We start from the raw sequence: 10,674 nt of genomic DNA, 5'->3' as shown, positions 1-10,674 counted from the left end.
CTGTCTGTCGAATAAATAAATAAAAATCTTAAAAAAAAAAAAAAAGATTGGCCAGGAATATGTTTTGGGGCGCCTGGGTGGCTCAGTGGGTTAAGCCGCTGCCTTCGGCTCAGGTCATGATCCCAGGTCCTGGGTTCGAGCCCCACATCGGGCTTTCTGCTCAGCAGGGAGCCTGCTTCCTCCTCTCTCTCTGCCTGCCTCTCTGCTTACTTGTGATTTCTCTCTGTCAAATAAATAAATAAAATCTTAAAAAAAAAATAAATAAATAAATTCCTGTCTCATTTGGGGACCACTGAGGAGCATTTCCTAGGGCCACAACTTGGAAAGAATTCCTGCAAGTCCTTCCAAGCCAAGTGCTTGGTGGGAGAGCCTGGCAGAACGTGTGAGCTGTATGCAACTTTGCCCCTTCTGCTGGGCTCAGTGGGGCCGCATGTGTAGGGAGAGGCGAGCTGAGGTCACAGGTCGGCCAGGACAGGCAGGCTTATGTGTGTCCTTCTGCATCTCTTGATCTCCAACGGGCTTGGTCTTGGGCTGAGCTGGTGGCCTTGTATGTCAGGGCAGTGCGGATCAGCTGGAGGGCGTCCAGACCCAAGGGTGAGGCTTGACGGGGCATGAATGTGGCCCATGCCCGTGAGACAGTGGTAATTCTGGTGTCAGAGGCTTAAGGGTAAGTCTAGTTCTTCATGAGGAGCCTTGAGGATATTACAGATGGTAGCTTATCTAATCCCTTGTGTCCCCAAAGTTAAAAATGCACAGTCTGAGATGGTGAGGGTCAGTGAAGTGACTTTCCAAGGTCGCGTGGCCAGTAAGAGATGGACTTGCCCTTGGGCCCCAGCCTGCACTGACTCTCTGCTTCCTGCAGAGTTAGGTCCTTTGTGCTAAAGCTCTGATGCTGGGGTGTTTCCACTTCTGGCTTTGGGGGATGGAGCGGAGGAGAGAGTGCCTTTGGGCCTCGGGAGGCTCGTTCCTGTGGCGGGACCTAGGGCAGCGCTGTTCAGGAGAGATACAGGGTAGCCGTGTGTGTCATTTAATATTTCCCAGCAGCCACAGTGAAAAAAAGTGAAAGACAGAAGGGGAATTAATTTCATTGATCAAAATGCAGCCGGAATATTATCATTTGCACACCTGAGCAACACAAATCACGATTAAAGAAGTATTTTATTTATTTTTTATATGAAGCCTTTGAATTCCGACATGCCGTTTACGCACCTCAGATGGGAATGGCCACGTGGGAAGGGGCGCATGGCTGCACGTGGCTGCTTTATCAGTGTGGGCCTGGAAGCAGGCTGGCCGCTTCCTTGCCACCTGGGGTTCGGGTCTTGCCACAAAGCACTGCCATTGCCGGGGTGGCACAGTCCTTTGTGTGTTTGTCTCCTGCCCCCCCAGACATCATCACGGAGCTCCTCATGGACATCGCCCAGAGTGCCAGGAGCCAGAAGATTGGCATCCTCCACCCCGGCTTCAACCTGGGCAGGCGCCTCCGAAATGATCTTCAGACACATCTCCCAGACAACATCCACAGGCTCATCTCTGGCAAAATGTACATTTCGCTCACCAGGGTGTCCGATGGGGAAAATGTGCTGGTGTCTGATTTTCAGTCCAAAGAGGAAGTTGTGGATGTAAGCAGTTTGCTTATTTGGGCCTCGTCAAGTAAGAAAAGCTATTTCCCTTTGGAAGCAACACAGAGAAGGCTGCCGGAGGCCACCTGCCCCGTTTCTTAAGATGCAAAAGGCCCTGGCTGCCCAGGAGGCTGGTTGGTTTCCTGCACCACTCTGCGTGCCTCCGGCCATCAGTGGTCTCTAGCGCGCTTACATCCCGGAACGCTCCTAGTTGGTTTCAGATTCAAACACTACCTCCCTGTTCTTCAAGACTTGGCTCGTGATCCCCTCTTCCAGAGACCCAGTCGCACAGGTGTCTCTCCTCCCACCATGTACATTCCTGGTATATATAGCATCTGTAGCATCCCAGCAGCCACGATCAACCTCCATTTAACCTTGTTTTTAAAAGCTTTTTCTGGATAGACAGCACTGGTCCAGTCCCATAGGAGCAGGTTTTTTGCAGCGGGCCGGTCTTGCTTCCTGCCCCCCTGCCGCCCGCTGGGATCCACAGCATGAGCAATATCTGGAAGCTTCTTAGGCTTCCAGGCTCTCAGGCCCCTCCAGCCTGCTGCATCAGAATCCTGGGTGAGCCGTGGACTCTGCGGTTGACCAGCTCTCCGGGCAATGATCTGCGTTTGCGAAGCCCTGGTCTGCTGTCTTCCCAGTCAGTCTGGGACTCTGCGAGGGCCCAGGGCAGCTCTCATGGGGAGAGGGACAGGGAGCTGATGTCCCAGCATCATTAGGAGCTTCTACTTAGGCCCTGAAATATGAGTGTGTAGGTTGGTTTGTTGTTCCTTCAGCTCGTTTATTAAAGCCCCCCCCCCCTTTGCAAAGACCATCTCTGGCCTGTTGCTCTGTTCATCTGAAGAAGGCAGACGCGAGCCCCCAGGGGATCAGAAGGCAGGCTCTTCGGGCCTGGGGTTTCACTTCTTTTTGTCTTCGCAGGCCTTGCTCTGTTCCAGCTTCATCCCTTTCTTCTGTGGCATAATCCCTCCTTCCTTCAGAGGCGAGGTGAGTCTGCTTTTAAATTGCCCAGCTCCTGCCCGCAGGGCCCCAGCCACAGGCGCCCTGGGGCCTGTCCCCAAATGCAGAGCCTTTGCCTCTTGGCCTCTCAGACTGAGGTTCCCCCGCTGGCCCCCTTCTAGGTTACCTGGGCAGTACGTCCACTTTCAGGTAGAATTAATTATCTCGCTATCTGGAAGGTAAGTGGTTTCTCTTATCTTCAGCTGAGCACCCCAGATAGGTCCCCGCTGGTGTGGTTAAACTCCAAAGTGCTTCTGCGTCCGTTCCTTGCTTTCGGGAGAGCTTTATTCTTAGCACTCCGGTGTCTACGGCCCGCTCTGGCTCTGCCTTTGCCCTTTTCGGGCAAAGGGCTTTGGGCAGAAGCTGCCGACAGGGCTTGGATTTGGTTCCGTCCCACAAATATGTGTTGTGACCGATTGCTGAGCCCTGGCAGGGATGGAGAGACACAGGGTGTGCTGTGTTTTCTGAAGACGCTAGACCAGATGCCGGGCAATGCCAGGCCACTGGCAGCCTCCTTCTAGGGCCATGGTGATCACCCCGGGTGATTCTGCTCCCTCCCCCCGCCCCCGACCTGACCCCAGGACAATGTCTGGAGACAGTCTGTGTTGCCACAGTGAGGGAGTGCTTGAGGCCTGGGGTGCGGCTGACATCTCGCAGTGCGTGGGCTGGCCCACTCCCCAAAGAATGACCTGCTCCTTAACATCTGTAGTGCCAAGCTAAGACATCCTGTCTTGCGAGAGCAGACACGACATCTCAATGTCCCAGGGCAGTGGTGTCCTCACACTGGAGAGCAAAGGCAGAGGCTTGTCACACTGAGCTTCCCTTGCGCCTTCCCGAGCTTCCCAGCCCCATAACAGACACATGGTCCCTGCTTTTGGATGAGAAAACAGGCCTGGAGCTGCACAGGGGTCCGCCCAGATGCCCACGGCCTCTGCCTGGCAGACACACCTGGACTGAATCCCCCCTCCGGCATAGGTTAGCTGGACCGCTTGGGATGCGTTTCTTTCTTTCTTTCTTTCTTTCTTTTTTTTTTTTTTTTAAAGATTATATTTATTTATTTGACAGACAGAGATCACAAGTAGGCAGGGAGGCAGGCAGAGAGAGAGGAGGAAGCAGGCTCTCCGCAGAGCAGAGAGCCCGATGTGGGGCTCGATCCCAGGACCCTGGGATCATGACCTGAGCCAAAGGCAGAGGCTTTAACCCACTGAGTCATCTAGGTGCCCCTGGGATGCGTCTCTTAACCTTTCTGAGATGAGTTTGCAAAACGAGGGTTCCTCATAGTGCAGTATGGTCGAGGTGTCTTGAGGCTCGCACGAGCAAGGGCCCTGAGCTGCTCGGCACAGAGCCTGGCACAGGGGAGCTTGCAGGAAATGGGGGCTGTTTCACCACCAGCGGAGATGTCCCTGCCTTGCCCACCTGGCCCAGGTTGCCTCAGTCCCCCTAGAAGTGGGGGTGGGGGTCACACATTCAGTACCCTCCAGTGAAACCCACAGAGAATCAGAACACCTCCTTCTTGTGATTCTACCCAACAAACTCAGAGAGTTACAATAGGAAAATCTGGAACGAAAAGGAAAAGTGACAAGGCGTGACAAGGCGCACTGGACTTGAGACTACTCTTTGCGTGAGAAACAGTCAGCCTGCTTCCTCCCTTAGTGTTCCCTAAGGTTCTGGACGTTCCGGTCCATGTCCCCTTCTGCCATGAGGTTTCTGAGGCTTCCCTACATCTTCCATGGGAATTGTGTGGCTACAATTTTGAAAATACTTCATATACATGTGTGATCATCTTTTGGACTCGAGGCAAGACTCTCCGGATTGGCTATGGCATGGCTGAGCACGGGTGGTTCTTCTCTGGACTGGTTGTAGGTCTCGGGGAGGATGGGCTGTGATATTTGCAGGCCTTTCTCTGTGGGTATCGACAGCTGGCCTGGGAAGGCCTCGGATTTGGGAATCATTCCGGACACTGCTTTGAGCGATGCAAACTTTGTCCATATTGTACCCAAACCTGCCTGTGCCAGCCAAAGGTTGTCAAAGGGGATGGATGCAGGAAAGCTATTGCTCACAGCTTTGGGATCAGTGGCCGATCCCAAATGCCACTAGGTTGTGGGTTCGGGGGGGGGGTTCTGAAGGCTGCCCTGGACCCAGGTTTGCTACCACTTGAGTCTCCAAAGCTCTTCAAGACGCTGGTTCTGATTTTCCAAGCAGCAAAGGAGGGGGTCTGGAATTGAACACAGAAGAGACCTTCTGTCTCTTGGAAGGCAGGGTCTCTATCGTACCCTGACCACAGGGCACACAGAACGCCTTTCATGCAGATTACATGGGTACATTGATAGGTACCTGCCTGGGCTTTAGACTGGGCCAGCACAATATAGGCTGGGCTCCAGCTTCTGTCTACCTCTTTGCCCAGTACTTTTTGTGCAGTGCACAAACTACACAATAGTACAGAGCACATTTGAGTGCTAGCACAGAGCCTGGCCTAGCACAGAAATGCTCAGTAAGGCTTTGTTGAAAGTGTAGTTCTGGAACCTTGTCTTCCCACAACATCAGCCTGTGGCTCTGAGAAGCCTCTACCCATAATCTGAAAAAACCCAGAAGACATCAGCCCGGAGCTTCTGACAGTATGTCCTTTTCTCTCCCCATTAAAGCGATACGTGGATGGAGGAGTAAGCAACAATGTCCCCTTCTTTGATGCCAAAACGACCATCACTGTGTCCCCCTTCTACGGGGAGTATGACATCTGCCCTAAAGTCAAGTCCACGAACTTTCTTCACGTGGACATGACCAAGTTCAGTCTGCGGCTCTGCTCCGAGAATGTCTACCTCCTGATTCGAGCCCTGTTCCCTCCGGACCTCAAGGTGAGTTGGGGGTTGTGTGTTCTGGGGGTACAGCTCCTTTTTGCCTCCCTGCTTGCCAGGAGACCTCCCATTTGTTCTTTCCGCAAACAGAAACAGATCTCCCTCATCAAATAGAAACTCAGAGAAGGGTTTCCGGCAGCTCAGGGCTGCCCCACTCTGCCCGTTGGAGTCTCCTGGGAAGACTTAGCCCCGCAGCACAGATCCCACGTCCTGGGGCTTTGATTTTCGAAATCAAAATGCACCCCCCGGGTGCACCCAGGGGGCAGTGGTATTTTCTTTTCTTTTTTTTTTCTCTCAGTTATCCTGATGATTTGTCTTTGCAAGTGTGGTCAAGAACCACGCCGCATTTGGTGGTTTAATCTTTCTTGCTTGTTACCATCAGGGGTCTTATCTCCCTAACATAAAGAAAATGTGTGAACCATGTACACTGATGGTTCTCAGGGGAGAGAGAAGGCAGCATGGACGTACCCCAACAGTGTGTGCCCCAGGAGAGCGGGGAGGCTGTGCATTGCTTTGCATGTGGGGTTTGTATCCAGATGAGTGGAGAAGGCCGCTGTTAATTGTCCCGTGACAGCTCGAACAGGACCCCGTATTTGGGAGGGTGGAGGCTCATCCGGGGACCAAGGGAGCCCAGAGAAACCAGTGCCTGTCATGCTGGGCTGCCAGCAAAGGCTCCGCGGACGGGGCGTCCTTCAAGCCTGATCCTGTGTGGAAGCGAACTTCTGTTTCCTAGGAGTGCAGAGCCCTGTGTCCAGCCTCGCTGTGGCCGCGCTGGGCCATGGGAGCAGCTCCGGGCGGGGAGGGCTCTGCCCTTGGTCTCTGCACTGCATTTACCTTACTTGATTCTTTGCCAGGTGCTTGGCGAGATATGCCTTCGCGGCTACTTAGACGCCTTCAGGTTCCTGGAGGAGAATGGTATGTACGCCACGGTTGAGGTGAGGGCAGACAGGGCCTTTACACCAGGTCTGCAGGCAGCCCGTCACCCGTGGCTGGGGTCCGTAGAAAGCCAGCGCTCGGTGTCCTCGCTCGACACCTTGCTCAGTCCCCTCATTTGCCCCTGGAGCCAGGAGATCTTGGCCCCATTAGACAAATGGGGAGACGGAGGTGAGCCGGGGACCTCCCCCCGTGTCCTCGCCCTCTCCCCCCGCAGTAACCCCATCTGCATAGTGAAGGCAGTCCTTGGTTTTTCTTTTCCCTGTAAACTATTTTGAACCTTTAGATAAACAAAGGAGGGAGTTAAGCGGGTTTCTGGCTCTGAGCCCCACGTGGAGAAATCAGAATCCTTGTCTCCGGCCAGGTGTGGGTCACGTGGGTCTCTGGCCACGGCCCTTGAGTCCCGCTGTCCTTTCCGGAGGGAGCTGCGCTCTTGCCAGTCTGAGATGTATTGGGGGAGCTGTTCGTCTTCAAGGCTAAGAGTTGGTTTCCCTGTTGCTTCTCTGAACTAGTCTTTGGCCGAGAGCAAGGAGCGGCAATTAGAAGGACATGCACGTGTTTCTCGGCATGGACAACGTGGGTTGGCCTCTTCAGCGTGCCACGCCATTGGCTAGGTGCTGGGGTACCACCGGGCAGGGGCAGGTGTGGCTTCTGTCCCTCCTGGAGCTTAGCCTTGGGCCAGGTGGGCCAGGAAGCAAGTGGAAGGACAGTGTGTCCCAAGTGCACTGACAGGAAGCTATAGGACACTGTGGGATCACAGGGGAGGGGTCTGCATGCCCCCCCCCGGGGGAGGGGAGGGCTCCAGGAGTATGCAAATTTGTGTTGCAATTTGGGATGAACAGGAGTGTTCTGGGCGTGGGGGCTGGGAGTGAGGGGTGGGCAGGCCACAGAGAGTGCAGCAAGGTTGGAGGAGGGAAAGAAGGCACACGTGACTGGAGTGGCAGGGGTAGGGGCCACTGAAAGATGGGCGGCGGCGGGCAGGGGCCAGGCCTGGACCTGGTGGCACAATAAAGGTTTGCATCCTGCAGCTGTAGGGAGCCACTGAGGGGCACTGAAGCAGGAGTGAGGGAGGTCAGTAGAGGCCTTGGGAGAGGGTGAGATGCTGGTCTCCAGGGAACCCTTGAGGCAGCTGAAGGGTCAGCAAGGGCCAGGGCAGTGAGGGTGGTGTAAGGGGCCCGAGGGAACAGGCCTCGAGGATGACCAACCAGAGATTCTGGAAGGGCTAGACTCAGGAATGAAGTCTTGGCTTCTGGGTCTCGAAGCTGGGGTAGGGGTGCCCTGCTCCCTGGCTCAGGGCTTTCGGGAAGGGGAGGGAAAGCATTCTTGGGGAAGCCTGGTATGCTGTGCATGGGTCGGGCGGGTGTGCAGAGTCCCAGGGCCATCTGGGGGCAGCTGTGCAGGAGGCAGCTAACGGCAGGGCCTGAAGTTCCGGAGAGCAGTCTGGGCTGGGAATGCAATGGAATTTGGAAGGAATCTAGGAATCAGGGACAGGCGCAGAGCCCTTAGGGGCGCACTCAGGTGACATAGTGACTTTCCTAACTAGAAGCCTTTGGGCAAACCACCTCCCTCCCTGGGCCTCTGTGTCCAGCCTGTAGCAAGGGGAACGTGGATTAAATGCCCAGGGGATTCTTGGTAGTTCTGAAGATGGGCCTTGGCGGCCTCTGGGTTGGGTTGGAGTCTAAAGATACCGGTGAGTAGATTCTGGGGACAGATTCTTTGAAACATTCCTGAGGGAGGGTACAGTCCTGGCAGATGAGGAGGGTGCCTGATGGAAGCGGGAAAGATCTACAGGAGCAGAGGCTTTGAAGGCCCCTGGCACGGTGTGGATGCTGGTCCCTCCAGGGGCCCAGGGAGGCAGCCGGAGGCTTGGCCAGGGGCCCGGTCATGAGGGTGGTGTGGAGATCAACCCGAGGAACAAGGCACAGGCATCTGGCAACAGCTCCTGGTCTTCCTAACCAGAGGTTGGGAGCAGGAGGGGAGCCGGGGGCAGCGTGGACACCTGGAACAGCCTGTTCCCTTGACCAGCCCATTGAGCCGGAACCACTCACTGGTATCAGCCAGTGAGCCCCAGCACAAGGGCGGGACCTGCCCAAAATCCCTTACCCAGTGCTGCTTTCAAAGCCACACGGTGGAAGAGTGGCATCTTTAATGTCGGACCTGGTTTCGAATGCTGCTCTTGCATTCACAGGCTATGCGGCTTTGGGTGAGTCTCTTAACCTCTCTGTGCTTCTGATTTCTCAGCTGAAGTGGAGGAGCAGAGACCAGGGGTAACGGTCCTAATTGTTACCAAGTTCCTAATCAGGGGCCTGAAACACAGGCCTCACCAGTGATTCAGTGATTATAAATTAGTTGTAATTCTTATCTTCCACCTTCATAAATGCACCTGCGGCTGTGGAACTCGCACAGCTAGTGAGGGATGGCACCTCAGCCAAACTCTCATCTCTCAGGCTTCAAAGCCCCATGCTTGTTCCTCTCGGTTACAAAAACCTGTACACCCGCCCTCATTTCTCCCCATGGCCTGCTTAGCCCGTAGCAGGCCCGCGGCTCCCCCGGTGGCTGCCTGTGTCCCTGTCATTCTGCGGGTGCGTGTGTGAGTAGGGTCCCCTGCTGCCCGGTTTCCCGTGTCCCCGGTAGGCATCTGCAGCAAGCCCCATCCGGGCCTGGATTTACCCTCGGAGGAGGCGAACACCCTTACCTTCCCCTGGGGACACAGGAGCCCGGAATCTGGCCCAAGGGTGTCTGCAGTGAGGATGGAGCCCGAGGGAGACGAGCTGCTGGACCACCTGCGTCTCAGCATCCTGCCCTGGGACGAGCGCATCCTGGACACCCTATCACCCAACCTCACTGCAGGTGCTGACCGCGCGGGGGTGGGGGAGTGCTGAGGCTGTGGTTTCCTGTGACACAGAGAGACTGAAGGGGCTTCCCCCCCCCCCCCCCGGGTGTTGTGAAAGAAGGTAATCCTGCATGTGGGAGCTCAGGCAGGCCTGTTGGGGGCCCCACTCCCGGCACAGGCCCGTGCTCAGTCTCTCTTCCCATGGGGTCATGACTAGAGGAGAGCAGTCTTCCGCTGAGTCTGTTTTGAGTGAACCGGGCACACCAGATAGTGGGGATGGGGGCTGGGGGGCACAGGGGTGGGCCCTTCTTCCAGAACACATCCTTCCTGCTTACACATTGCAAAGCCTTCTTTCTCGAGGAGCCCCCTTTCCCTGATTTCTCCCTGCCTCCAGACCTGCAGTTTTGAGTCTCCATTGAGTGGCGATAGACTTTATCACGTGATCAGCTATTACGTGGACAGGCGTGCACACACCGGCTTCCGGATCGGGCACTTGGAGAGATTCAGAGCCGCGGGGGGACCTCACCCCTGGCCCCAGGGCTCTAGCACGTCTGTTGTGCTAATTCACTAGCCAGCACTTGGCGGAGGGTTCTGGGCGGAAGGAAACAAAGTCCAGCGGAATGTTCAGGGAAAAAACTCAAAAGTCGATGGGGTATTCGAGAAGTTTGTGTAGCCCTTCAAAAACAGATGTTATTTAAAAGAGAGCGGTGCACTGAGCACCCTGTGGTGTCCTGTGGGCTAGCCGAGGGCTGTTCTGGGAAAACGACTCATTTGATCTCATTGGTGAGTGCTTCTGAGTCTTCGGATGCCCCGATTGGTGTATTTCGTGGGAATTCCAAGCAGTCCCTGGGGAAGGTGGTTTGGTTTTTACTCTGGTGGGAGACACACCTCCACATTATATTTTTCAGTACTGAATAATGCAATTAAAATGCAACGTGGACAAGTGAGCAAGATTTACAATTTCTTACCGGTTAAGGTCCTGTCGTATGTGATGCTGCCTTGTACGCTCCCTGTGGAGTCTGCCATCGCCATGGCCCAGAGGTGAGCCTTTTGTGTGGCTTTGTGCTTTCCTCCCAGGGTTGGGTGGAGATGGAGAGAATCCACGTAAGGGCGCTTGACCTGTGGCCTGGCTCCGTGTAGAGTGCCACGGAGCCCACGGTCCACAAGGAGCGCCCTACAAGGTGCCTCACGGTGACCCCTCTCAGGCTGCCTCTTTTCTCCAGGCTCTTGTTTGCCCCTTCTTAGTAGGTGTACACTTCCATTTCGGGATTTTATTCATGGAACGTTGGTAGGCACACACTTGAATCCTGGGTATTTGTTTAACCTCTGCTTTCTTTCTTTCTTTTTTTTTTTTTTAAGATTTTATTTATTTATTTATTTGAGAGAGAGAGCATGAGAAGGGGGAGGGTCAGAGGGAGAAGCAGACTCCCTGCTC

The 10,674-nt window shown here is 54.9% G+C and overlaps 1 protein-coding gene across 1 annotated transcript in view; it reads left to right on the top strand.

Moving 5' to 3' along the window:
* The window catches only part of LOC111157584 (patatin like phospholipase domain containing 3), a 15,061-nt gene that overhangs the window by 1,918 nt on the left and 2,469 nt on the right, over nt 1-10,674 (top strand). Inside the window, exons 2-7 of the mRNA XM_022519124.1 lie at nt 1,387-1,619; nt 2,544-2,609; nt 5,264-5,473; nt 6,328-6,388; nt 9,041-9,256; nt 10,148-10,280. Coding sequence (XP_022374832.1) covers nt 1,387-1,619; nt 2,544-2,609; nt 5,264-5,473; nt 6,328-6,388; nt 9,041-9,256; nt 10,148-10,280 — 919 coding nt within the window. The remainder of the gene's footprint in view (nt 1-1,386; nt 1,620-2,543; nt 2,610-5,263; nt 5,474-6,327; nt 6,389-9,040; nt 9,257-10,147; nt 10,281-10,674) is intronic.

The sequence above is a fragment of the Enhydra lutris genome, unplaced genomic scaffold, assembly GCF_002288905.1.
Source record: "Enhydra lutris kenyoni isolate GAN:26980312 unplaced genomic scaffold, ASM228890v2 scaffoldscaffold55, whole genome shotgun sequence".
In the NCBI taxonomy this organism is placed as follows: Eukaryota; Metazoa; Chordata; class Mammalia; order Carnivora; family Mustelidae; genus Enhydra; species Enhydra lutris.
This window is presented reverse-complemented; position numbering and strand designations above follow the sequence as displayed.